At 42.9% G+C, this 27895-nt stretch overlaps 1 protein-coding gene across 2 annotated transcripts; it reads right to left on the bottom strand.

The window, feature by feature from the left end:
* Nucleotides 1–264: 264 nt before the first annotated feature.
* LOC102544129 (uncharacterized) lies at nt 265–26734 on the bottom strand. 2 transcript variants are annotated; one of them, XM_072965462.1, is made up of 14 exons: nt 26005–26734; nt 22508–22643; nt 17946–18060; nt 17615–17788; nt 13437–13543; nt 10494–10561; nt 6057–6115; nt 5020–5158; nt 4550–4596; nt 3523–3661; nt 3053–3099; nt 2026–2164; nt 1556–1602; nt 265–667 (listed from the first exon to the last, which is right to left on the bottom strand). In XM_072965462.1, the coding sequence occupies exons 4-14, from the start codon at nt 17630–17632 to the stop codon at nt 473–475; spliced, it is 1005 nt and encodes a 334-aa protein (XP_072821563.1). In that variant the 5' UTR covers nt 17633–17788; nt 17946–18060; nt 22508–22643; nt 26005–26734; the 3' UTR covers nt 265–472. The 2 variants fall into 2 exon arrangements, with proteins under 2 accessions (XP_072821563.1, XP_072821562.1); XM_072965461.1 differs by lacking the exons at nt 22508–22643; nt 26005–26734 and adding an exon at nt 21988–22488.
* Between the last annotated feature and the right edge of the window lie 1161 nt (nt 26735–27895).

The raw sequence follows: 27895 nt of genomic DNA, 5'->3' as shown, positions 1-27895 counted from the left end.
CACGTAGTTTGAGGAATAGAATCCATTCCTATCACCAGGATTGGCCCTGAATAGAGCACAACTGCATCAACTGATGGTATAAGAACGTAACGTATCTCATATAGCTTACCATACGGTTCATTCTCCTGAAATGTACCTGCAGCTGTACTTGAAATCATAAAATTTCAAAGGAAGCAAGCACATGTTTTAAATTTCAAGAGATGAAAATAGAAAAAATAACAAAAACAAAAACACTATTCCTTTTAAGCAAATAATTTGTCGGAATCACTGTAAAAATTAAAACATCCATTTATAAAAAACAAAAACCCAATGAAACAGTATGACAAATACTTCTGAAATAAGAGAAAACATAGGCTAAGAATCCAAACAGAATCTATACAAATACAAAACACACATTTTTGAGCCATAAACGTGGGTTTAATGAATCGAGGGGGAATCAACTAACAAATGGATACAACACAGGTTATACCACTTACACCCGCCACAAGTCATCAATGGTAGGTTTATATAATACAATAAAAATCAAAACGACGCTAGAGAACAGTAATATAAACATAAAAATTCCTTCATAAAATGCGATTTCCGCCGGCACAATTGGTTCCTCAGGAGCATCTTCAAGGGATTGAGAAACATATTCCACTGCATTTTCCCGCTCCGCTGAAACTTCCTGTAAAACACAAGAAAATGACACAAACCCAACCCTGAGGAACCATCCTACTCAAGCATTTTGCAATTCAAACTATCAGTCAGCGAGGCAGGAGCTATCCACAGTGTCTATCAAGTCACAGGCATTATCCTAGCAAAAGCTGGGAATACACACGAAGGACAGATCCTGCCCCATATTGTTACCAGAGACAGGGACCCGTGAACACCAATCAGCACACTAAAGGACCACTCAGCAGCTCTACAGCCGAAGGGGACGCACAGGCAGGGCACAAAGGAGAGAAGAGTTTGGGGCGGGTCCTGGCTCGGGGAACGCTGGGAAGTCCAGGCCATGTCTTCAAAGACAGGCCGAGCGCAGAGGGGGCAGTGTGAGGGATTCCAGGAAGGGCAGCTTGAGCCGCAGGACGAGGTGGGAAACGGCATGACAAGTCACACGGAAATCCTGAACACACCGAGTGGGAAGGGAACGGGAAGGCCCCACTGGCAAGCTTCGGTGAGAGACAACAGTCGACTCATCCAAAAGGAGGAGTGCCGAAAACACAAGACAAAACGGGAGACATCTTAAACCTCACCGAACTCGCACAGGGAACCGCCTACATTCAGTCCCTTGGCCTAACCTACCGGGGAAAAGCACTGGAGGCAAAGAATTCAGATACGGACACCGCTTTCCGTAGGCGAGCGTGGAAAACTCACACAAGTGGACTGTGCGCTCGCGGGACCGAAAGCACAGAACGACTTCAGCAGTTGTGGATTAGAAAATATTAGGCAAGAATGGTGACGGGAAAATGCAAACGGCCGGACGCAGGGGCGACGCGTCCATCCGCTTACGTATTAACGACCCTCGACGGTTAGGGAGTAAAAGAAGAAGGAAAACAGCAAAAGGAGACGGTACCTCCTCATCAGGGGACTCCGCGTCTTCCTCTTGTCCCGATGTGTCACCTAGAGGGTGCAGGCACACACATGTTAGCGACAACACTGACCACTTTGAATTCTACCCACACCCGTGAAGTCTAACCCCATTCAAGAATCTTTCCGTAAACTAACGTGGCCCAAAGGAACTTCAGAGGACTGAAGAATTTTCTCGAGGGAAAACCTGGTCGTGTTTGGGACGTGTGGGAAGGCAGTGGGCAAAAGGGAAGCAAGCAGTACTGCAGGTGGTATCTGGACCTAGAGTCCTGAGGTACCTTAGGTTCGCACGTAGCTTCTTTCTTTCGACGGAGGTCCTGGCGATGGAGCCCAGGAACTCCTGCGTCCGAAGCATGCCATCCATCTACCCACCAGCTACCCCCTTCCCTGTCCCCACTGTGGCGTTTAAGCACAGACGGAAGAAAAATCAACCTCCAGGGATGTTCGCCGACTTACCGGACATGTCAGGCTGGTCTGCTGCGAGCACAGACGTCAATGTCTCGTCCTCGGTTGTCTCCTGCGGAGCCCCTTCATCAGCGACGTTCGTCTCAGGGCGGGAGTCTTCCCGTTCGGTTTCTGGCTCGGGCACCCCTTCCTGTAACAACAAAACGGAAGAACCCAAAAACCCACCTTGAGGAACCATCCTACTCATGCACGGGGCCGTTCAGTCTATCAGTCAGTGAGGCAGGAGCTATCCACAGTGTCTATCAAGTCACAGGCATTATCCTGGCAAAAGCTGGGAATACACACGAAGGACAGATCCTGCCCCGTACTGTTACCAGAGGCAGGGACCCGTGAACAGCAATCAGCACACAAAAGGACCACTCAGCAGCTCTACAGCTGAAGGGAACGGACAGGCACGACACGAAGGAGAGAAGAGCATGGGGCGGGTCCTGGCTCGGGGAATGCTGGGAAGTCCAGGCCGTGTCTTCAAAGACAGGCCGAGCCGCAGAGGGGGCAGTGTGAGGGATTCCAGGAAGGGCAGCTTGAGCCGCAGGACGAGGTGGGAAACGGCATGACAAGTCACACGGAAATCCTGAACACACCGAGTGGGAAGGGAACGGGAAGGCCCCACTGGCAAGCTTCGGTGAGAGACAACAGTCGACTCATCCAAAAGGAGGAGTGCCGAAAACACAAGACAAAACGGGAGACATCTTAAACCTCACCAAACTCGCACAGGGAACCGCCTACATTCAGTCCCTTGGCCTAACCTACCGGGGAAAAGCACTGGAGGCAAAGAATTCAGATACGGACACCGCTTTCCGTAGGCGAGCATGGAAAACTCACACAAGACTGTGCGCTCGCGGGACCGAAAGCACAGAACGACTTCAGCAGTTGTGGATTAGAAAATATTAGGCAAGAATGGTGACGGGAAAATGCAAACGGCCGGACGCAGGGGCGACGCGTCCATCCGCTTACGTATTAACGACCCTCGACGGTTAGGGAGTAAAAGAAGAAGAAAAACAGCAAAAGGAGACGGTACCTCCTCATCAGGGGACTCCGCGTCTTCCTCTTGTCCCGATGTGTCACCTAGAGGGTGCAGGCACACACATGTTAGCGACAACACTGACCACTTTGAATTCTACCCACACCCGTGAAGTCTAACCCCATTCAAGAATCTTTCCGTAAACTAACGTGGCCCAAAGGAACTTCAGAGGACTGAAGAATTTTCTCGAGGGAAAACCTGGTCGTGTTTGGGACGTGTGGGAAGGCAGTGGGCAAAAGGGAAGCAAGCAGTACTGCAGGTGGTATCTGGACCTAGAGTCCTGAGGTACCTTAGGTTCGCACGTAGCTTCTTTCTTTCGACGGAGGTCCTGGCGATGGAGCCCAGGAACTCCTGCGTCCGAAGCATGCCATCCATCTACCCACCAGCTACCCCCTTCCCTGTCCCCACTGTGGCGTTTAAGCACAGACGGAAGAAAAATCAACCTCCAGGGATGTTCGCCGACTTACCGGACATGTCAGGCTGGTCTGCTGCGAGCACAGACGTCAATGTCTCGTCCTCGGTTGTCTCCTGCGGAGCCCCTTCATCAGCGACGTTCGTCTCAGGGCGGGAGTCTTCCCGTTCGGTTTCTGGCTCGGGCACCCCTTCCTGTAACAACAAAACGGAAGAACCCAAAAACCCACCTTGAGGAACCATCCTACTCATGCACGGGGCCGTTCAGTCTATCAGTCAGTGAGGCAGGAGCTATCCACAGTGTCTATCAAGTCACAGGCATTATCCTGGCAAAAGCTGGGAATACACACGAAGGACAGATCCTGCCCCGTACTGTTACCAGAGGCAGGGACCCGTGAACAGCAATCAGCACACAAAAGGACCACTCAGCAGCTCTACAGCTGAAGGGAACGGACAGGCACGACACGAAGGAGAGAAGAGCATGGGGCGGGTCCTGGCTCGGGGAATGCTGGGAAGTCCAGGCCGTGTCTTCAAAGACAGGCCGAGCCGCAGAGGGGGCAGTGTGAGGGATTCCAGGAAGGGCAGCTTGAGCCGCAGGACGAGGTGGGAAACGGCATGACAAGTCACACGGAAATCCTGAACACACCGAGTGGGAAGGGAACGGGAAGGCCCCACTGGCAAGCTTCGGTGAGAGACAACAGTCGACTCATCCAAAAGGAGGAGTGCCGAAAACACAAGACAAAACGGGAGACATCTTAAACCTCACCAAACTCGCACAGGGAACCGCCTACATTCAGTCCCTTGGCCTAACCTACCGGGGAAAAGCACTGGAGGCAAAGAATTCAGATACGGACACCGCTTTCCGTAGGCGAGCATGGAAAACTCACACAAGACTGTGCGCTCGCGGGACCGAAAGCACAGAACGACTTCAGCAGTTGTGGATTAGAAAATATTAGGCAAGAATGGTGACGGGAAAATGCAAACGGCCGGACGCAGGGGCGACGCGTCCATCCGCTTACGTATTAACGACCCTCGACGGTTAGGGAGTAAAAGAAGAAGAAAAACAGCAAAAGGAGACGGTACCTCCTCATCAGGGGACTCCGCGTCTTCCTCTTGTCCCGATGTGTCACCTAGAGGGTGCAGGCACACACATGTTAGCGACAACACTGACCACTTTGAATTCTACCCACACCCGTGAAGTCTAACCCCATTCAAGAATCTTTCCGTAAACTAACGTGGCCCAAAGGAACTTCAGAGGACTGAAGAATTTTCTCGAGGGAAAACCTGGTCGTGTTTGGGACGTGTGGGAAGGCAGTGGGCAAAAGGGAAGCAAGCAGTACTGCAGGTGGTATCTGGACCTAGAGTCCTGAGGTACCTTAGGTTCGCACGTAGCTTCTTTCTTTCGACGGAGGTCCTGGCGATGGGACCTAGGAACTCCTGCATCCGAAGCATGCCACCCATCTACCCATCAGCTGCACCCTTCCCCGGCCCCACAGTAGCCTTTAAGCACACACAGGAGTACAGTCAACCTCCGTGGAAGTTCACCAACGTACCGGACTCATCAGGTTGGTCTGCTGCAAGCACAGACGTTAGGGTCTCGTCCTCGGTTGGCTCCTCCGGAGTGGTTTCGTCAGCGACGTGCGTCTCAGCATGGGTGACGTCCCGTTCGGTTTCTGGCTCGGGCACCCCTTTCTGTAAAAACAAAGCAAAGGAACCCCACAACCCACCTTGAAAAACTAACCGACTCCTGCACTTGGCCATTCAGCCTGTCAGTTCAGTGAGGCAGCAACCATTCACTGCCTGTGTCAAACCACAGGCATCATTCTGGCAATAGCTGGGAAGACACACGAAAGACACATTCTGCTCCATGTTGTTACCAGAGGCAGGGACACGGGAACACCCATCAGCACGGCAAAGGGCCATTAAGCAGCGTATCTACATCCGACGCGAATGGACAGGCAGGGCACAAAGGAGAGAAGAGTCTGGGGGAGGGCTCGGCACAGGGAATGCTGGGAAGACTGCACCGTGTCTTCAAAGGCAGGCCGAGCGCAGATGGGGCAGAGTGAGGGATTCCAGGAAGGGCAGCTTGAGCTGAAGGACAAGGTGGGGAACGGCACGAGAAATCACACGGAAAAACGGGAACACACTTGAGTGGGAACGGAATGGGAAGACCCCACTGGCAAGACTCAGTAACCTGAGGCACCAGTCCACTCATCGAAACCGAGGAGCGCCAAAACTAGAAGACTAAGTGGGAGACCTCTGAAACCTCACCGAACTGGCACGGGGAGCTATCTATATGCAGTGACTTGGACTAACCTACCAGGGAAAATACTGGAAGCAAAGAATGTAGATACAGACACCGCTTTCCTCAGGTGAGCGTGGAAAACTAACACAAATGTACTGTGCCCTGGCGAGACCGAAAGCACAGAACGACTTAACTAGCTGTGGATTAGAAAACGGCACTCAAGATTTGGGACGGGAAAACGCAAACGTCGGGACGCAGGGGCGACGCATCCATCCGCTTATGGACTAGTGACCCTCGACGGCTAGATGTTACAAGAAGAAGAAAAACAAGAAAAGGAGACGGTACCTCCTCACCAGGGCTGTGTGCGTCTTCCTCCGGTCCCGAGGGGAAAGGTGACGCTTCACCTAGAGGGTGCAGTCACACAGATATTAATGACAACACTGACCGCTTTGAACTCTACACACACACACACGTGCAGTCTAACTCCTCTGAAGAATTTTTCTGTAAGTTGACGTGGCCCAAAAGAATTTCACAGGGAAGAAGCACTTTCTTTATGAAAACCACGTTCATTTCCTGGCTATGTATTACAGTAGTTCAGAAATGGAAAAGGAACACTAATGGATATGGTATCTGGAGCTACAGACTTCAGATATATTACATTAGCTTTTCAATTTTTGTTTTTAATGGAGATACTAGGGATTCAACTCAGGAACTCCTGTATCCAAATCATGCGATCCATGTAGCACTCAGCTGTACCCTTCCCTTGCCCAGACCAGCTCATAAGCACAGATATGAAAAAAATGAAACTCCATAGATCTTGTAATTTCACAGCCATGTCAGGTGTGTGTGTTCCATCCACGGAGGTCCATTTCTTCTCATCTGTTGGCTCCACTGGAGCACCTTCGTCACCTGCATCTGTCTCCATACCAGTCTCTTCTTTTTGAATTTCTGGCTGTGTCACCCCTTCCTATAAAAACAAAATAGAAAACCCCACCTTCAGAAGCCATCATTCTCATGCAGTTGGCCATTCACTCTCTCAGTCAGTGAGACATAAAACTTTTACTGTATCTATGAAATAACAAGGATTATCCTGGGAGAACCTGGTTATGTAAAAGAAAGACAGATTTTTCTGTCTATTGTACAAGAGCCAGGGATGTGAAAACCAATCAGCATAGAAAACGATCATCCTATAGCTCTACAACTGACGTCAATGGATAGTCAGGGCACAAATTAGAGTAGAGTGTGGTGTATGTCTTGGCTCAGGGAATGCGGTGAGGATGGGGCTGTGCCTTAAAAGAGAGGTCCAGTCCATAGGGTGAAGGCAAGGGGATTCCAGTAGGGGCAGATTGAGCAAAAGGCAAGTTGTCAGAGATTATACCATGTCAAATGGTAAACTAGAACAGACTTAGTCGGAACAGAATGGAAAGATCTCATTTCCAAGATTGAATGGGAGACATCATTTGATCAATCGAAAGTGAGGATTGCAAAAAACCAACGCAGAACATAAAAAAGAGAAGGATCTTCAATATACAGCTAGCTTGCACTTGGAACTATCTATATTAAGTATTTTTTCTTTGTAACAGAAAAGTATGTGAAGCACAAAATTTAGACACAGACACTGCTTTCAGTACCTCAGCATGGAAAACTAACACAAGTGTACTATGCACTTGCATGACTGAAATCACAGAATAACTGCATTAACTGTAGATTAGAAAATATGTGAATTGTGATGGGAGAATGTAAATGTCAGAACACAAAGTCAAAGCATCCATCCACTTATGTTTTAATGACCCTTGATGGTTACGTATTAAAAGAAGAAAAATAACAAAAGGAGACAGTACCTCTGTATCAAGAGACTGTGAATCTTTGTCTTCTGCTGAGTAGACAGCTGATGTTTCACCTAGGAAATGTAGTCACACGTATATTAATGACAACACTGACCACTGTCTATAATATACACACACATATAGGTCTATGTCCATTCAACAAGATTTCCATAAAATAATGTTGCACAAAAGAATTTCAGAGGGTTAAACCAGTTTGTTGTAGAAAAACCTGGTTGTGGTTCAGATACGTATGAAGACAGCTAGGAAAAGGAAAGTAAACAATAATGGGTGTGGTAAATGGATCTACAATCTTCAGATATTTTGGACTAGCCTTTCTTTTTCCTTTTTCTATGCAGGTACTCTGGATTGAACCCAGGAACTCCTGCATCCAAAGCATGCGATCCATCTACCAATCAGCTATTCCCTTCCCTCGCCCTATAGTGGCTTTTAAGCACAGAGAGAAGAAAAATCAAACTCCATCGATTTCACTAATTTACTAGCCATGTCAGTGTTGTCTTTTCCATCCACAAAGGTCAACTTCTCATCTGTTGGCTCCTCTGGAGCACCTTCATCACTTGCATTCATCTCAGTACCGTTTTCTTGTTTCTCTAATTCTGGCTCAGTCATCCCTTCCTATGCTTTAGGTCATGACCAGAGAGCCCTAATACTCAAATCTAATCTTCTTGCTCTTCTGCTCAAAATTCCCCATGGAATCCCTGCAGCACATGTTGCTCATTTCCAACCTGACAGCCGTTCTGTTTCTTCCTCCTTGTTGCACAATTGCAACTTTACTTTGATATCATTTTATCCCAATATACAAAGAAGGTAACTTCCACCCAGCTCCCAAAAGAGAATTGACTATTCTAAGATAATCAGTGGAACTACCTTTCCTTCACCAGAGGCTCATTTAGGAATGAGTATGTGATATAACCCAGCTAGTAAAATGTTTGGGGAAGTCTACTGTAAGCATCCTACTTGTTCTTCGTTATTTGTAGGAAAAGAGGTAGACAAAAGCAGTCCTTCCGGCCTTTGGATATTGCCATGTGAGAATATAATGCTACGAGCGGTTGCTAACCAGCAGACCAGGAAAGGAGACGTCAAACACCGGCAGCCTCACAGCTGAAGAGGGACATCTGGGATGCTGATGGCGTCATGAATCATCTACACAATCCTAATTTTGTTTTAGCCACTGCCCCTCAGGTCTATTATTCTTTACAGCAAGCAGCATTCTGATACATTTCCCGGGGTCTACAGGAGACCTACTCTTCTCTGCAGAACTAGAAGAACTTTCCAGAGCGTGCCTGGGCTGCGCATTCACCTCGCCCCCAACCAGGCCCATGGCATCCTTTTTGGACCAACATCATGAAACTCATGAATCCTCTTGAGTTCCCTGGTGCATTTTTGCCTCTGTACTGCTGTTCCTTTGGCCAAATGTCATCTTGAAAGATGTTCCTCCTACCAAACACTGTCCTGTCTGCTTCCCCAGCAAACTTCTACTCGTTCTGCATGCTTCCCTCAAATCTTGCCCACATTTTCAAAAGCCATTTCCTCACTATGAACTTAAATAAAGTATTGGGCACATATAAAATACCAACAAAAGATACAGAAAGACATTTATGAATCCTAGGAGCCCTGGGACATAGGGAGCAGAGTCACCGAGAGGGAATCACAAACATGACAATAAGTGACATGCTCCTGGGGGGTGGGGCTGCATGTTAAATGTTTGCATTTTGTAACGTCAGGTTTGTGCTTAGCACCTACGAGACACTTGACAGCCATTTATGTGGGAAAAAATGACTTAAAAAGTGATAATAATTATCAGATAAATGAGAATGCTTCCTTTCAAAATTCTATTTAAAAAAACACAGAAAACAACCAGGGACAACTCTGTCGTATTATGATTGCCTTAAGGACAAGAACTATCAGTTCCATCTATGTGTCTCCCATAACTGGCAACACCAACCAGCAGAAGCCCTTTGCTTGCCAGGGGCCGGCTATGTTACAGGGGCCCCCACAGAGCGCAGACTGTGCAAGTGCCAGGGCTCTCATCTAGGCGGCACAGCAGTGTTCATGCTCATGGGAAGCATTTTTGTGCTTTTACTGCAGTTTCTTAAGTCCTGTGTTGGGCTATTTGAATATTTATGATGAAAATCCTTTAACTGATGGCAACAGAGCAGCTGGTTCTAACAAAATTAGTTTCATGACAAGTATCCAAGAAAAAGAAGAGGAAGAGGGAGGAGGAGAAGGAGGAGAAAGACAAGAATACATCTGGTTGTCATTAGGTCAGCATATCACATTCTGTTCGCACTTATGAGGAATGAAGTTGTAAAGAGTGAGACCTGGTTAGTGTAAGGATGGGAAAAATGACCAGTGCTTCTCCACAAGGCATTGCTTTCCAGACTTCTGTACTGTCACTGGGTACTTTTCAACAACAATCTCTTACTGGTGTGCTGTGCACTGGCTCAGCTTTGCAGTACTCACGGGTTGCCAAAGCGTTAGAGTACCAGGAAGGGATTGCTGACTTCCCACTTTTAAAGACAGTAACTTTTTAAGTGAGATGAGTCACTATGCAATAACTAACCTTCATTTCCCCAGTGTAACCCATTAGATCCAGTTCTATGAGAAGTCCAGTGTGTTATAGTGTGGTTGATGGAGGAAATGTACAACAAACTTAAAGATCTGTTTTGCTTCTTTACACAAAGACAGAACATGGGATTTCAGGAGCTGTGTTTAAATACGTGAATTTCTTTCCAGACAACACTGTCTCAGGATTTAAATGACCTACAATTAACTTCCTAAATAATCTGGAACAGTAGAGCATTAAGGGAGAAATTAATTGTAAAAATCAAGGTATACATGAAATTCCCACACTGGCTGTTCTGACTGCTCTGTCATGATCAGCACTGCCTCACTCTCACTTTCTCCATCTATGGCAGGACCACAGAGAGTCACTTACAATCAGAAGTCTTCGCCAGGCTGGTAGTTTGAAAAGGTCTTTCACGTCTCCTTTCGTCTTTGTGTTCGCTATGTTAAAAAAAGTAATCGATAAATATTACTCTTGAATGCCAATATGAAAATAATGACCAAAGATACTAAACTCTTACATTATTTCATACAATAGCAGAGCTAATATCAAACCTTCAATGGTCCTGTATACCTCAAATTTCTAAGTTCTATAAACTTGTTCTTTAACATGTAATTTAAGGAGAAAAAAAAGTCAGGTTAAGTAGTCATGAGTTGAGGGCAGGATAGCTCATGAAGTGAACTAGACTTAGTCTGACACACGGAAAGGATCTTGAACTCAGAACTCCGAGCTCTGTAACCAGCAGCTATTTGTTCCCAGAAAAGTTGTTTCTCATCAGCTCAAAGTGTTCCTCTATAAAACTGGGATCTTATAGCCTTAATTCCCAATAGTATTCAGAGGATTTAATGACATAATATACCCCCACAATGCTCCGAGAAATGGTGAAGAAATTGAATAAATCCTTCTTGAACTTTAATGCCAGAACTAGTTTAGCACCCCGAATAAAAACCAATGTGTGTTTTTTCATAGGTGCAACATTCAAAGGTGCAGTTTTCAGAAAAATGTTCCAAGTTATGGTGATGAGCCATCCTTTTCCAGCGTTTATAATTCAGGGCACCACAGCTGTTACATGTTTTGTAGCTGTATTTGTAAGTACAGGACGTCACACAAGCAATTCATGAGAACTAAACAAGCTGTCGCCCTGCGGTCTGAGTGTGGGTCATGAGGAAGGCTGAGGAGCGTGGGTCAGCACGGGCATCCAGGGAGGAGATGTCACACAGGACAAACTGCAGGGCCACATTCTGTTTTCTTTTCTTTTTTTAAAATGATGTTATTGAAGGTCTTTAGAGAACAACATGCACAGCGCAGACCCAGCTGCCAACGAGACCCTGTTGAGACCAGTTTTCATACCGACGCTGCAGCAACAGAATCGAGGGGAACAACAGAATGGCTAGAAAGCCCTCCTCCCCACCCCAACCCCAGTGACCTGTGGAAGACGGGAGTCACTTTGACCTCAGGGAATCCCTTCGCTTCTTGGAAGATTCCAGAGGAAGAGTACAGAGGAAAGCCCTCAAGGCAAAAGACAGGATTTTCTGCTCAATTAAACACTTTAAGACCCAAATAGCTGCTTAGAAAAATCAGTTATGACATTGTTTGTACCCCATGCATAAGGGATACACTTGGAATCAAATACAGAACACGAGGATGCTGAAGGACAAAGGGCTCAGAGGCCCTGAGATAAAGGATCCTGGGCCACTGCTGCATCTCACTAGTCTGGCTTTTGGCGTGATTTCCAGCTCATGATGGGCACAGCTCACTGCCATCCCCCAACTGCCTGCACCCAACTTGGAACTCTTACCTGTCGTGTGACAAGTTTTCAACCTCAGTTTAGTGATCGCCATTTTAGTGTAAACACTTACGTATTAAAACCTCAGTTTAGTGATCGCCATTTTAGTGTAAACACTTACGTATTAAAACCACTAATAAGAGCATATCCTTCTACACTCCATGCCTAGGTATCTTGAGGAAAGACATCAATGCCTTGTTGAAGAAGAAGCCTGACCATATTTGGTGATTCATCACTTACAGCAAGCATGAGGGCTGTTCTAAAATCAGGGAAGAAAACTCACCCCCTCCCCAAGGAATTTACTTAACTTACTCCAACAGCTTATTTGATATATTGTACCCTGACCATCTCTGTAAGACTGATCATATACATGCTCAAGTGTTCATCTCAGCAAGTTACCTCAAGGCCAAAAGCAAGCCACAAAAAAGCAGCTCCCTGTCCTCCTGGGGTAACACAGAGACGAACTTGCAGATTTAAAGTCCTCTGATGGACAAGAAACGATGCTGAGGTCACTTATGTCAAGTAGGGAAAGATTTAAATAAAGATTTCCCCATTTCTTGATGAGTCTGAAATTTTATACTTTAAAATCAGCTAGAGGTCAGGAAAACAAAAGCTGTTTGCAGGCTTCAAACAATAATATGAATAATGAAAATAGTCACGGTTGCAGTGAATCATGCTGAGAAGCATGTGCTTGGCCCTGAATTAAATACCGTATGTATTTCCTTCTTACACACAACCACCCATAAAGGATGTACTCCTGTCCTCCTTTACGTATCAGGAAACCTATTTGTCGATAAGAAGTCATGTTTCCCAGGGAACGCACCTGACAAACAGGAAAGCTAGGACTTAAACCTGGTCTGGATCTAAAGCTCAACTCTTTCCTCTTTATCATCAACCACTGCCTTGTCTGCTTTAAAGAAAATGTTTATTCAATCACTAAAGCTATCTTTCCTGTTTCTACCATTATCAATTAAAAATAAAATCATCAAAATGAACAAGAATTGAGAAAGGATAAAAACGGATGAGCCCATAGGATCCGGTAATGGTGATGCACACTCGTGTGTGATAACCTAAAAATATCAGTATTCTTCAAAGAAAGTCATTTCAAGCTAATAATCATCTAAAAGATAAAACAAATTCCTCTATGTTTAACCTTCATCTTTTAAGAAAAAACCTATACACAGTAGAAATTTAAACATTATTATAAAAGAATTCAGATATTCAATGTTCTATCATAACATCAATTAAAATTGGAATTCATACTAATAAAATGAAAGTGATCTCCCTGACCTATGAGAAGATCATATGATCAAAAGAATCAGGTTGCAAATGACATCAGTCAATATTATAAAGGAAGAGGAATCCTGTTCTATTCTGTTCTTTGTGACACCCAGTCGGAATTGCTTTTCTCCCTAACCGAAGATGTGTGGATTCTAAGTTAATCATTTTATTAATTTAAGTTTTCTAACTGATACTGCTCGGGAACAACAGCAAAGTTTTTTTTTTTAAAAGGTAACAAACTACTGTACCTTTTCGTCTTCTCAACTGTAGGCATATGTGCCTGTTTTTCCTTTAAAAAGTCTGCCATTAGCTGCCTGTTGTTCCTTCTGGCAAGTAACAGTGGTGTCAGGTCATCCTGTAAAACAGCAAAAACAGTGTATAATGTACAAAATTACATATTTCAAAACTGAATGTAAAAACTTGTAAGTCTCTGAACATAAACATACTATGTAAAGTAAATACAAAGTAGCCTCTTCCTCCTCACCCCTCTGGGCTCCTACTCTTTAAAACACTCCTCCTTGAGCTCTTCAGAAAGTTCACCGTGAAGTCATTCTCTAAAACTCACTTGAAGCACTTACTGGTTCCAAGAACCTTTGCTTCTGCCAGGCCTTCTGTCGCCCCCTTACTGCTCCGTGACTGCGCTCAGCGCTCTCAGCGCTGCTCCACAGGGAGCCATGTAGCTACTGAGTCAAGCGCAGCTCTAAGGAGCCACGTGGAGGAGAAAGACATCACACCGTCTGCAGTGAGCATAACCTGTACAGATTTGACCACGACCAACCTCATCAGGTTTAAAGACATTCCGATGGGAATATGATTATTTGCATATTCATGAAAAGAAAAAGTTTGTTTTAAAAATCAACTTATAAGTTCTAATTTGAAAAATTCAATCCCATGTGTGAGATTATTATACAATATGAAATAGATTATAAATTTAACATAGACTGCCTTTAAAATTTCAAAATCATTATCAAGATATACTATAAAACAGGAATTGTCAAGTCAAATGCTCACAGAGGCAAAGTAGGGGACCCATGTTCAGTGAAGTTCCCAGGTGAGGACAGCAAATTGGGGAACACACACCCCACTGACTAGGGTCCACCTCTGCACAGCAGACCACACGGGAGCCTGGCCTCACAGTGGACTAGATGTGTTTCTTTAGTTGAAGTCTGAAATGTAGATTTCTGCACGAGTCTCCTAAATTTTAAATGTTGACTCAATGTGTGGAGGCCAACTGAAAATATCCAGGGGCCATGTTTCATCTATAGCCCACTTGTGTTTGTATGTTTGCTGTGTTTCCAAACAGTTGGGTATAAAGCAAATATTTGGATGTAAAACCTTTCCTTCCTTTAGTATCATATGTCCTACAAAAAAAAAAAAAAACTGGGCCTCAACATGTCATAAAAAGTGCTGTTAAGACTCATAATACCCACTTCAAGAACTTTTCCTATGCCTACTCAGACTACAATCTGTATCTCAGTCTCCCTTATTGTTAATCATATGGACCTCTAGTTCATAAGATGCCTGAAACTACATTATTAAAACAATTCCTTTCTGTTAGTAACTTCCTGGGTTTTGATGTTTAAAATTGCCATCTTGCATGGTATATTCATATAGAATGGAATACTACTCAGCCATAGAAACAATGAAATCATGCCATTTGCAACAACATGGATGGGCCCAGAGATTATCTTCCTGGATGAGGTAAGTTGGAAAGAGAAAGACAAACCCCAGGTGATATCACTTAATATGTGGACTCCAAACTGTGACACCAATAAACTTACTGAAGAAACAAACTGACTCACAGATGTAGAAAACAAACTGATGGCTACCAGAGGGGAAAGGTGGTGGAGGAGGGGTAAGTTATCAGTTTGGGAGTAGCAAATACAAACTACTGCATATAAAATAGATAAATGACAAGGTCCCACTGTACAGTATAAGGCCCTCTATGCAACATCCTGTAGTAAACCAAAGTGGCCAAGAATATGAAAAAGTGTGTGTGTGTGAATATGTATACTTGTGTGTGTGTATATATATATATAACTGAATCACCGCTATAAAGCAGAAACTAACACAACACTGTAAATCAACTATACTGCAATTAAAAAAAAACCCCACCATTTTAATGATGCATGTTCTCAGTGAATCTAACAGATATATTGCAAGATTCGGTCACACAGATTTAACCAACAGAAAGGGTCATGATTTCCTTTTACTGCAGTCAGGAAACCCTGCTGGCCTAATGCCTTGGATGGTAACAAAAGGTGCAAAATCCTTAAAGGGCTCTACTTATTAAATCATTCACCAGAAGCAAATTTCTAAGACTCTTTGAGTGCCACTGAATGATCAGTGATTGGAAGGAAAAAGGAGTTATACTTCAAGCCCACAGATACTGCCAATAATACTCGTTTTAACTTGTCAAGCACAGAAGTAGAGATGGATAAAAGTCAGGCTTCTGTGGCTGGAAAGGAGAGCACTGAAGGAAGCCTCATCTGTCAAACTCCCACTCTTCAAGAGAGGCCTTCTTTTCGAGAGCTGTGAACTGACACGTATTACACGTAGCCATTCAATAGTTCTCACCCAAGGGCTGTATCAGAATCTCAAGGAAATCTTTCTAACTACCTGAGTCCAGGCCTTACTACATTTATTCACTCAAAATCTTCAGGGGACAGCCTAGGCTTGTACATTTTTAGAGAAGCTGCCAGGTGATTGTGGTTCACTGGCAAGATTTTAGCTGAGAACTTGCACAGGAGACAACCAACCAGTTCAGACTCATCGCTTACCCATGTGGCCAGTTCCTTCTCTCATTTGAGAATTTGCACAAACAAAGAAAAGTTGAGACATAAAAGTCACTTAACAAAACTGCATTTCATTCTCCTGGGTAGACAGCAGTACAACAGGGACTACTCAATTCAGAAGCAACTTGATTTCATTATCTCTGCATTCTTTACTTCCCATCAAGACATCCTAGATTTGACAGCCAAGTCTAGACTCTTATCTAAGGCTCTGTTTCTGCCAGAATAGGACACTGGGTCAGTTCGTTATCTGTTCTTCTCTCTTATTTCCCACTTACTCACACCCCATTCACCACCAGTGTCATTTCCTCAGAGTCCCCGTAAAACTGATGTATCGGCAAGTGTACAGTTCACTCACACCCTTTCCCAAGATGACAATGCTTCTCCTTGACAGGTGAAGAGCAGCTTGCCCAACTACGTAAACAGAAGGAAAACAAAAACCTCCTCTTGCTATTTCCCAATTGCCCAATTTCCACACTAGCCTGCATATTTCAACTGCTCAATCCACTCTGTTTCCTTTTATTTCCTCTTAAGCCTTGGACAGTGAGACAGAAATCAGTTTTAGATAAATTCTTTGTTTTAATAAAACAGAAACTTGTCCATAGCAGCAAGAAGTTGATTACACTGTCAGATGTTTTTGTTTTGCTTCAGTGTTAAGACAAAGTCTATTTCTAAGGCAAGTTTTGCTTTCTTCGATTTTTACACCAATCAGAAATAAATGTGAGTGGGTAAAAACAGAAAGAATTTTTTTTTACCCACAACAAATGCAATGTTTGCACAAATATCTGCCATAAATAAATAAAAGAAAGCTGTACCTTCTAATGCTTCTTTGGAAATCTCATTATTTAAAGTGAAATCTTAGACAATTACATTCTTTCCAAATATTTTCACTCAGGAAGTGCCTGTGCCTCCAATACATAAAACTGCACCTAGTATGTCAGCGGAGGGTATTCCTGGCAGTGTTGCAGTGGCGGGAGGTAAGGATGTCCTGAAGCAAAAGTAGGCAGACCAGCTTTGCCATCACCTGCTGCCCACATAGAGCCACAGCCCCATTGAGGAGCTACACCAGGCTGAGCATGGAAGACCCTAAGGTGTACGTGGTGGGCCACATGGGCACCAGCACCAGTGAATGTCCCTGCTGGTTGTCAAACATGACCTGACCTCACTTGTCCTGATCCTATTACCAGGGGTCCTGGGGTGCTCAGGGCCTGGGGTCTGTGGCCTGCTGCCTCCCCTGCCCATGTGCACTCACCCAGCTCCCCGGCTGCATACTGCGTATCCCTCCTCCCACCCATCCCCAGTAGCCACCCTGCCTCTGAAGGCAGCCAGCCCCCATCATCACTTCCCTCCCCCCAGGCCTTCATCTTCTGTGGCCTCTGAACCTACCACCCACTCCCAAGCACTTCCTAATGGGGAGTTGTTCCTTCCAGGGTAGCACAGGCGCTAGGTGACAGAGCTCTGCCTTTCCTGTGGGCATCACCTTTCTCTAGCCCCTGGCGTTGGCTTTGGACTTGTTTCCATGGTAACAGGGCCTGATGTAGTCTATTTGGTACATGTATTAGAAATAAAACACCTGTGGCTAAAAAAGAACCTGTATTTGAAATACTGTGTCAAGAAAGAGAATGGAGCTATACCTGATTTTTCACGTCCATGTCCGCGGTGTGGGACAGCAGCTTCTCCGCGATAGATGTGGTGTCGAGGCATGCCGCATAGTGGAGCGCGGTGTTGCCAAGCACATCTGCCGCGTTGACGTTTGCTCCACTTTTAAGGAGGATGTCCACGCACTCCTCCGCCTCGCACTGTACGGCCTGTCAGTATCATGCCAAGAAACAGACTGTAAGTGCCAGGAATTCCAAGTCAACATGCCACAAATCCCCGTGGTTCATTATGCTTAAACCAGATCAATTCAGTTTTAAGTCATTACATGGAATCCATCTCACGTGGGCACGGCTGGCTGCTACACACCTTGATCAGCGCCGTCCTTTTCTTCCTGTCCTGTGCATCGACCTGGCAGCCTCGCTCCAGAAGAAGAGTCACCACGCCTCCGTGGCCATTGGCAGAGGCCAAATGGAGGGCCGTCCTATGAACGGGAGATGACTTTTTAGGACATTGGAGCATAGTAGTTCAAACATACCATTACTCATGTCATTGGAAACATTCAATAGCATGCTCTTCCTACCCCTTTAAAAGAAATGCTCAGTTTCCTTATGCAGGAAGAACACTATTTATAAGCTTTTACTACTCACCACATTAAAGGAAGAACAACCTGTTTGAATAGTAAGCATGACCTTGAGATTCAGCTCAACTTGGGCCGGACTTCTACTTTAACTGTCACTTGCTAGCTGCCACATAGCCTTTCTGTGCCTCAATTTCCTCTCAGCCAAACAGGGATGAAGTAGGAGTTATCTCACAGGACACGGCTGTGACGCTTCAGTGAAAATCTATGCAAAGTGTTTGCAACTGTTCCTTGCACACATAACAGCTCAGTTGTTGTCAGACAATATAGTTATGACTCTTAACTACTATTTTAGAAAGACAGCATTTCAATGAAGTAAAATGGTATCACACCTACTTTGCTGCTGTAAGGATTAGAGAGAACACTGGACTTCAATGATCCTAAGATACTCATTTTCTCACAGTTTAACATCTCTGGCATGGGAAGGCAATTTAAAATTCATCATGTCTTACCACCGTAATTGGTAGAATTTTAAAAAACTGTTTCTCGTTTTTCCTGTTGGTGTAAATATTGGACTGTCTTTTTGTCTCTGGTTGCATTTTTATTGTCATGGAAGTATAGTTGATGTATAACATGATGACAGAAATTACAGGTGTACAGTTCAGTGATTCACAATGTTTCAAAGTTACACTCCATTTGGAGTTATTGTCAAACAGTAGCTATACTCCCCGTGTTCTACAATATATCCTGGTAGCTTACGTTAAACCTAACAATTTGTGCCTCTATGTTCCCTACCCCTATACTGCCCCTCTCTGCTTCCCTCTTCCCACTGTAAACCACTAGTTTGTTCTCTGTATCTGGGAGTTGGCAGCACTTAACAAATTTCCTTATTGGGACAGAAAATAGTCGGGCATCTTACAACCCACAGGGCCTTCCAGTAAGTGCAATAATGGTCTATACCACAGGTCTACTGCACTTCTTTTCACACGGGTAGCATTTAAATCAACTTTAGATCTTAAAAACATGATAGGCAATATTGTAAATCAACTAGACTTCAGTTTAAAAAATCATAAAATAAAAGCATTACAGGGAAAGAGAACTCAAATAAACAAAACAAGAATTTTTGAAAATGGAACTCTTACTCTGATTTTCAAGAAACTTCAAGCCAAAGGAAATTCAGGATTCAAGTCAATCAGGATGGCTCATTTTATTCAATACTTAGATGTGTACATTGTATGAAAGCATAATTTCCAATGCTCAATATGAAAATTATATACTACTCTAAATGTTCAAAGGGGCAGGTGAACGTCAGCTTTTACAGTTTCCTACCTTCAGACACTCTTTTGTTTGAAAGAAAGGAGGAAAAGTTTAAACTGAAATGAAGTTTTAATATTTCAGTTTTAAAGTTCTCATCTTGCTCAGAGGAAGCAACATGGAGTTTTTAAGGAGGAAAGGGTTCTGACAGACAGATGAAGAATGTATCTACTACATCATAGTATTCAGGTTACAGTTGAGGAATAAATGGATTAAAAGAATGAATAAATATCTTGGCGAGTTAAATCTTTTTAAGAACTCTTTTATAAAGAAAAGCAATACTTTTGCAATAGGAACCCTCATTGACATTGCTATTTTTGACTTTCTTGTCATAAGGACACACCTAAAATTTTACAAACTTTTGCAACAGTAATAATCATTCATATTTACTATTTTTTATTTCCATAAGAATGCAAAATGATTACTATATAATCATTAACATATGATACATAATAAAGCTACATATATTCCAAAATTTGGGCATATAATATATTCCTAGTAAAATCTACAAGCACAGATAAGAAGATTCCCTTTACTTGTGAAGAGGCTAGAAGTTGTCTCAAGATTCAAATCCTCAAAAACATTTACAAAATAGAAAGTGAGAAATCATTTTTATCTGTGCAAGATTCATATTCTTGCTCTTTCCCAGGAGTATTTCATTCATAAGAAACATTTACTAGAATTTGTACTTCCTCATTGTAGAAATCAGATTTTTTAAAAGGAAAACCTTCACATAAAATGCAAATGCCCAGAACTATATTTTTATCACACCTGTGTACATAGTTTTGGCTAAGAGAAGACCATAGCCTTCTTGGGTTTTATATAATAAAATTGATTTTTTTCTGTTTTCCAATGATCTTCAAAAGGAGATCTCTGCAAGTCAACAAACATCTATTATCTATGCCACCTTCCATGGTCAAAGATGGCTCCATACCAAATGCACTGCAATTGATTTAAAAATTCTTTGTGAGCTTTCCTTTATACATTGCTGTTTTAGGCAGTCTTTGAGAAAAATAAGTTGCATGCTATTTTTTTTCTAATTTAGCTCTAATTATTTATCTCTCATTCATATAAATACCATTCATGTGTAAAGGGAATACACATTTTTTAATGTAGTACTTATCAGGAAACTGTCTCTTTCAAACTCAAAAGCAACTTAAACTTGAATCAGCAGTAAAAGTACCACTGCTCTTCATCTGGACGAATTTTGTGAAGGGAAAATGATATTTCATTTCTGTTCACTTAAATTTCTTTTCTGACCAGAGATATTAAATATTTTTATCTATTACCTGTTATCTATTGGTCACTAATAGACATGAAAAAATTGTACTTTGCCCAATTTCAAATTAGGGGCTATTTTTGCTTGTTGCTTTCAAAGACTTGCCAGTAAAAATGAAGATTTCATCTGACACAAATACACTGCACATCTTTTAAAAGTACATTTTTTTTCCTCTGGTTAATATTATTTTCTAATCTACAGAGGTTTAATTTTTTTTTATGTTGTTAAATCAACCTCCAGAATTCTTGCTTTTGAAGTCCTTCTTAGGAATGTCTTTGTCAGCATAAAAAAATGTATAGACAGGAATTTATGTTTTCTTCCGTTACTTTTCTCACTTTCTATATTTAAAAATGTTATTCTATATATCTGACACTTGTTTGTGAGATAAAAATCTAGCTACTTTTCTCCAAATAGATTATTTCTCCACCATTCATGAATAACTTCACTTTTCCTTAAAGGAAATTTCATCAGTAATAAGTTTTAAACTCTTACATAGACTTGGGTGTTTGGGCATGTTCCGTTCCATTCATTTATCTGTTTTTCCAACTGTTGGTAAATCAGTAATCTGTGGAAATCTACAGCACATTTTGATATCTAGAACGGCAAAGCTTTGTCTTTTGTCTACTACAGAGAAATTTGAATTTCATCACAAGAATTCAAAACAGCATGCGTAACTCAAAGTTTTTAAAAACTCTGATATGTTTACTTGGTTTATGGAAAACTGAATAAACATGGGAAGACCACACATCTTAAGAAAATGAGTCCACCTGTTCAAGAGCACAGCTATCTCCCCACTTCAAAGTTGTCCTCTAAGGTCCTTCAGTGAAGAACGCATGTACAAACGTGTACACTGATATAAAATGGATCTTGAATTTTCCCCTAAGAAGTTTTATCCCAGAGGCTCATCGATCACGGGAATTACTTTTCTCATTACACACCTTCCTGTATATAAAACTGTACATTCGAAATAAGATGCCATTTTATCTTTATGTTTAATTTGGTTTCTATTATTACTGACATGCAGTTAAGTCACTGAAAAACTGTCAGGAAAGTTCTCTCTAAGGGGAATTACGAGTGGGTCCAAAACCAGTTCAAGCTTTAGCCGCCTATAAAGTTTGCTGGGCACTGGACCCCACGCTGGTTTCCAGGAGCCTCAGAGGGAAACTAACAGCTGGGCCTGGCCCCCAGCCCCCGGCCCCTCCCAGACCCGCCCCGCCCTGTCCTGCCACCCCTGTGACCTGTTCTTTCTATCACGCTCATCCAGGCCATTCTGCCTCAGGAAGAGTACTCGCTGGACCTTCCTGACATCTCCAACACAGGCAGCTCTGTGGATATTTTTTAAGTCTCTCCTGCGGATGTGGTAGCCAGGCTGCGAGTTCCTGTGGTCTCTCTGAGGGCTGATGGTACAGCCCACGGGTGACTCGCAGTTCGCATGGCAAAAGCAAAAAAATCGGCTCATTATCTCTACGAATAGGCTTTCCACCACCACTGGGGTCTGGCTGGGAAGCTGTGTCCGTTGGACTCTATCCGTACACAGTAACCGCAGCCTAGCAACGCCGATGCAGTGCCCATGAGCCTCGGAACCCCGAGCCCTTGCCCGTGTGCACAGAGGCCCTGAGGCCCAGCACGCCCCGCCCGCACGTGCCAGCCCCAGGCATCTCAGATCTCTGCTGCTACTTCTGGGCCACACTGCTTTCCTTTCAAATGTTGCTGCTACTTGGCTGGCTGGTTCAGGACATTTGCAGAATTTAGACTCACCGGACAAAGACGTGTTGGCATGTGACTGGTCATGGAGTGGCGTGGAGCTTCAGGATGCTGAGGGCCTCGTCCCCCAGAGAGCTCCCCCTGAAAACTCTTTCAACCTCCTTACCCTTCAGTTTATTCCTGTTGTCAACTGAAATAAAGTCACACAAAATAAAGTCACACAATAAAGTTCTGGGTTAAGTCATATTGGCGGCAAAATGAAAGCTCTGAGATATTCTTCCAAAGAAGCAAAGGGAAAACTCAGTGTCATACAGGATTTCAGTGAAGGGGGGCACATGCAGTCAAGCACACACTCAGACAGAGGCTGTTGCTAGTCACGAGGAGCAGATGTCACAGTCAATGATTTTCGTACTTTTCTAGATATGAGGAGACGTGAGACTTTGGGCCATAAAATCTTCTCCTGAAAATACCTAACTGTCTGAAGGCCTGTTCAGCCAGTTTTCAGAGAGCACAGAGTGCCTCACTCATGACCTCCATCCTGAACTCCTCTCACGGAGTGTCGGAGGTCAGCGGTGGCAGCTGTGCATGATTGACTCCAAGCAGAGTTAGGTGGCGAGTGCCAACCAGATCCGATCCTTGGAGAGGCAGGTGGCAAGTGCCAGTTTTTAGTTAGCACTTTCCAAATGCCTCTGGGCCCCAGCCACTCTCCATGGAATGTAGCAGGTGCAAACAGCAGAAAGTTCTTTTCATGGTTTCAGAGATTGTGGCAATGTGGGTCATTCAGTGCAAACTTAAGAGAAACTGAAGCACGTTCTCCAGATGAAATGAAAATGCGTTTCCATGTGCCAGCTGACCCTTCACTGTGGCTCAGCCTTATGTTTTCACATTTGCTTCACTTTTATTTTTTGTTTTGATTATCCACCAAATACATCTTTCATCAATCCAAGATTTTTTTTGGAGCATGGTGTAACATTGGAGAACGTTTTAAAAATGATTATCGACTTGTCCCAAAAACCCATCTTTTCTCAGCTGTACCACTTTATCTTGCATTCAGTTCTCAGAGGTTTTTTCCATTTCTGGGTCTTCCATTCTGTTCCACTGAATGGTCTGCTGCTTCTAGTATCAGCAGTAGATGTCCAAATTTCCCCTCCTAATCCTTCCTCTTCAGGATTCTCTAGGAAATGTTTACCTTTACATTATTTGACCTGAATTTTTAACCATCACTATGCCCCCTTAAAAAGAATTCTTAGTTTAGTGAGACTTTGGATGGTAATTATGCTAAGAGAATTAACTTTCACTGAGAATCAATCTCCTGTAACAATGTATCCAGGTACATGATATGTCTCTCAATTGGTCTTATTTTATGTTCTTCTTTAGCTTTTGGTGTCTTTTTTCCTTATGTAAATTTTGTATATTTCTTGATATATTTATATACAGGTTTTTTTCCATTTCTTTATTGTGATGGTATATTACTTTTTCATTACAATTTATAAATGACCATTGGGTATCTGTGGTTTCGTTTTGTTTTCTTTTGCTTTTGATAGCAGAAGTGAAGAAAATGTTTAAGCATAATTTTGCAATAGGAGACAGAGGAGACAGTTTCTGGCAATACCAAAGGAAGGCACAGACTGGTTGGTGTAGATTTCACCAGATGTCGTAATTGAAGAACAGAATGCAGATGAAAAAAAATCAAGTAAAATGCAAAGATGGAAGGCAGAGGGGAACAAAGAGGATTGGGGAGAACATCTGAAACTGAAGAACAATTCTAATGTTTCTGGCCAGACCAAAGGAGAGTCCTGGAGCCTAAATCACCCAATAAAGAAATCCCACTTCTTCCAGAAATGGGCTTGTACTGTACCCCTACCCTGCTAGTCAGAGGCTAGAAGCACTTGTGGGAAACATGGTCATGGTACAGACACAGATGTGGGTCCAGAAAGACAGCTGCTGGGGTGTAGTAATGTGTCCTAAGTGGGCTCCCGGGTTTGCCCAGGACTGGGGGATTCTTGGGGCCCAGGACTATCAGTGATAAAATCAAGACAGTCCTGGGGAAACTGGCATGGTTAGTTCCCCTCTCCCTAACAATGCAGACCTGACCTGAGCATTTTCTTGCCTGGCATACCCCTCATCTCTGTGGCTCCTCTTGGGATCATTTCTGCTTATCATGGCAGCTAAGAGCTGGAAAATGTTTTCACCCTCTTCCTACTTTGGCCATCTAGCCACAGCAGACAGCATCTGTGATCCTGAGATTCCTTAGGCAGAATGGGGCAATTGTAACTTTTCCTGGTAGCTCTCAGACATTGAAACTCTCAGAGAATGCAAATTAAAATTTCAGCTCAGTCCTGTGTTACTTCCATACTTCCCTGTCGAATCCAGATGAACCCATGTCGTAGGCCCTCCAGCACTGTGAGGGCACAGAGCAGACCTAATTTAACCCTCCCACAAGGGCCTTTGCTTCCTAGAAGAAAAAGGCAAACGCTGGCACTGAGCTTATTTCCTCAGGTCTAGTCAGCCCCCAGTGCATTTCCACCTTCAACAAAAATGGGTGAGCATCTCTGCTTCACAAAGTCTTAAGCCATTTTTATTTGCTCCAGAATCTGGGCCAAACGTAGGATCTCTTAGATTTACAGGGGTTTGGTGCCACGAAATTGTTACGACCATCCTCTTGGTGGCCAATGTTTTATTCACTGGAAACAAATTGAGTGGCTCAGACTCTAACTTGAGACCCAAGTGGGTCCTTGTAGGGGAAGGAGGTAGGCAGAAGCTTAGCATCACTCTTTAGAACCTGGCATGTGGGGGACTCAGTGTAAGCAGAGTGAGGCACACCTACATCCACTGGGACTACTGAGGTCTTCCTTGTCTCATATGTATTTTCTTTCTCATGTTTCCTATCTTTTTAATAGAAAATATAGGTTGCTTTTGCATAGATACATAGTGTGATTTGTTCTAGTTAAAATGATAAAATAGCCTTAAACATGCATACAGAAATATGAGATCAATTAAATTTTATCTACTAGATTATAAACTATATAATTAATAAATATAAAATTAAATACTAGCCTATGGAAAAATAAGTGTTTTGGAAAACAATATAGAGTTGAGCACTTGCTAGCAGAAACTACCCAAATGGATTATTAAGTCATGGATGGGAAAAATCAATTCATGATAAGAACTTTTTGTTTTAAACATTTTTATCAATTTATAATCATTTTACAATGTTGTATCAAATTCCAGTGTTCAGCACAATTTTTCAGTTATACATGAACATATATACATTCATTGTCACATTTTTTTTCTCTGTGAGTTACCACAAGGTTTTGCGTATATTTCTCTGTGCTATACAGTATAATCTTGCTTATCTATTCTACAATTTTCAAATCCCAGTCTATCCCTTCCCACCCTCCACCCCCTTGGCAACCACAAGTTTGTATTCTGTCTATGAGTCTATTTCTGCTTTGTATTTATGCTTTTTTTGTGTGTGTTTTTGTTTTTGTTTTTTAGATTACACATATGAGCGATCTCATATGGTATTTTTCTTTCTCTTTCTGGCTTACTTCACTTAGAATGAAATCCTCCAGGAGCATCCATGTTGCTGCAAATGGCGTTCTCACACCAGTCAGAATGGCCGTCATTCAGAAATCCACAAACGACAAATGCTGGAGAGGCTGTGGAGAATGCAGTTTGGTGCAGCCACTATGGAAAACAGTGTGGAGATTCCTCAAAAGACTAGGAATAGACTTACCGTATGACCCAGGAATCCTACTCCTGGGCTTAGGTCCAGAAGGAACCCTACTTCAGGAAGACACCTGCACCCCAATGTTCATAGCAGCACTATTTACAATAGCAAAAACATGGAAACAGCCTAAATGTCCATCAACAGGTGACTGGATAAAGAAGATGTGGTATACAATGGAATACTACTCAGCCATAAAAAACTGACAACATAACGTGATAAGAACTTAATGACACATCTCAACATACACACCAAAATAAACTACCGATTAGTAAAAATGTTTAGGCTTTTCAATGAAACCATTAAATAATTTAGAAGGAAATATGGATGAGTGGTATTATTTACAAGTGTTAGAAGATTTTCCAAGCATAAATAGTGGAAGTTATAAAATAAAACATCAATACCTCTGGCCACATAAAATTGGGACCAAAAACTTCAGTGTAAATGCAAACATAGAAAAGGCATTCACATACACACTTAATAAAACATTCTTACTTGGTTTACAATAAAGGAAATAACTTTTTTTTAATGATCAAAGGATACCCTCAGTTCACATATTAACCATTGGTACCAGAAGCTTTCTATTCTTACTTGATAGGAATAGTGGCTCCACTTCATTGTGTTGAAGACATTTGCTCTTTGGTTCTGTGAGAACTTAACCCACTGGGATCTTGATATTCTCACTACCTTACAGGACATCGAATGTACCCGGTAGGCAGGGGATCTCATGCTGATGCTATTAGTTGTATAGAAAATAGGAGATAGTTAGAAAGCCCTGGGAAAAAAATATTTTGCCACTTATAATTTATGTCAGTCCTCTTAAAAACAAATCAGCACTATCCATTTAAAGAAATATTTCCCCCAAAGTTAAGCACAAATTCAAAATGTCACCTTGGCATCACATGTAATTTAGAACAGACTATATTAACAGTGTTTTCTAACACCGACCAACAGCTTTGGTGGACAAATGAAATTTGTGATTTGGGGTATTGAGACGCACAGTAACAGCTCAATTTTAGAAAAGGTGTTTTCTCTGTTGTTTTGTTTATAAAACCTAATCAACACAGACATTCTTTTTACCTTCTTTGAACTGCTCTAACAATTTTCTTCAAATTTTATATGAGAGGGTTGGAGGAGATCATATGACACTAAGAAGCAGCATGAACTTCAGAATCTTAACATCGAACGAGGACCAAAAGGTACACAGAATATGCGGAGCACAGGTAAGCACTTGCCCACCTGTCAACTTCCGAAACAGAAGGGAAAAAATCACATGAGGTTTTGATGAGTTTGGAAGTCAGCTTTCTTTGTGCTGTCACAGTAGGAAATATTATCTTTCACCCAAATTTAAAATAAACAATGACAGACCTTGTGGCACAGTTGACACTGACAACATGAGACTGCCCAGCGGTGCTGGGCTCCGTCTCCCCAGGAACATGCTGCACCAGGCCCTGCTCGCTTGATTCAAAATTCCTACCATCATTCAGTCACTTCAGATTTGTGGTTATGGTTGGTTTGGGTTTCTTTTTTGATAATGATTATTTCCAAATACTATAAAAACAGAACCTCTCTTTTGTTCTTCTGGGAAATCCTTTAGCAAACATCTGCTCCAGTCCTCTACATTTTCCTCTTCTTCCTCCATCTTCACCCATCTCTGCCTCTTTCATCACCTTCAGAATTTCTACGTGAGTTATTCAGACATTACTGACATC

This window comes from Vicugna pacos, chromosome 8 (assembly GCF_048564905.1).
Source record: "Vicugna pacos chromosome 8, VicPac4, whole genome shotgun sequence".
Classification (NCBI taxonomy): domain Eukaryota; kingdom Metazoa; phylum Chordata; class Mammalia; order Artiodactyla; family Camelidae; genus Vicugna; species Vicugna pacos.
This window is presented reverse-complemented; position numbering and strand designations above follow the sequence as displayed.

Excerpts from the sequence above, each read along its gene's own strand:
- LOC102544129 (XM_072965461.1), bottom strand. The coding sequence starts at position 22,208 with ATGAGCCGATTTTTTTGCTTTTGCCATGCGAACTGCGAGTCACCCGTG. Across the intron at positions 3,100-3,522 it reads AGACCAGCCTGACATGTCCG|GTGACACATCGGGACAAGAG; the intron begins GTAAGTCGGCGA and ends TGCACCCTCTAG. Across the intron at positions 1,603-2,025 it reads AGACCAGCCTGACATGTCCG|GTGACACATCGGGACAAGAG; the intron begins GTAAGTCGGCGA and ends TGCACCCTCTAG.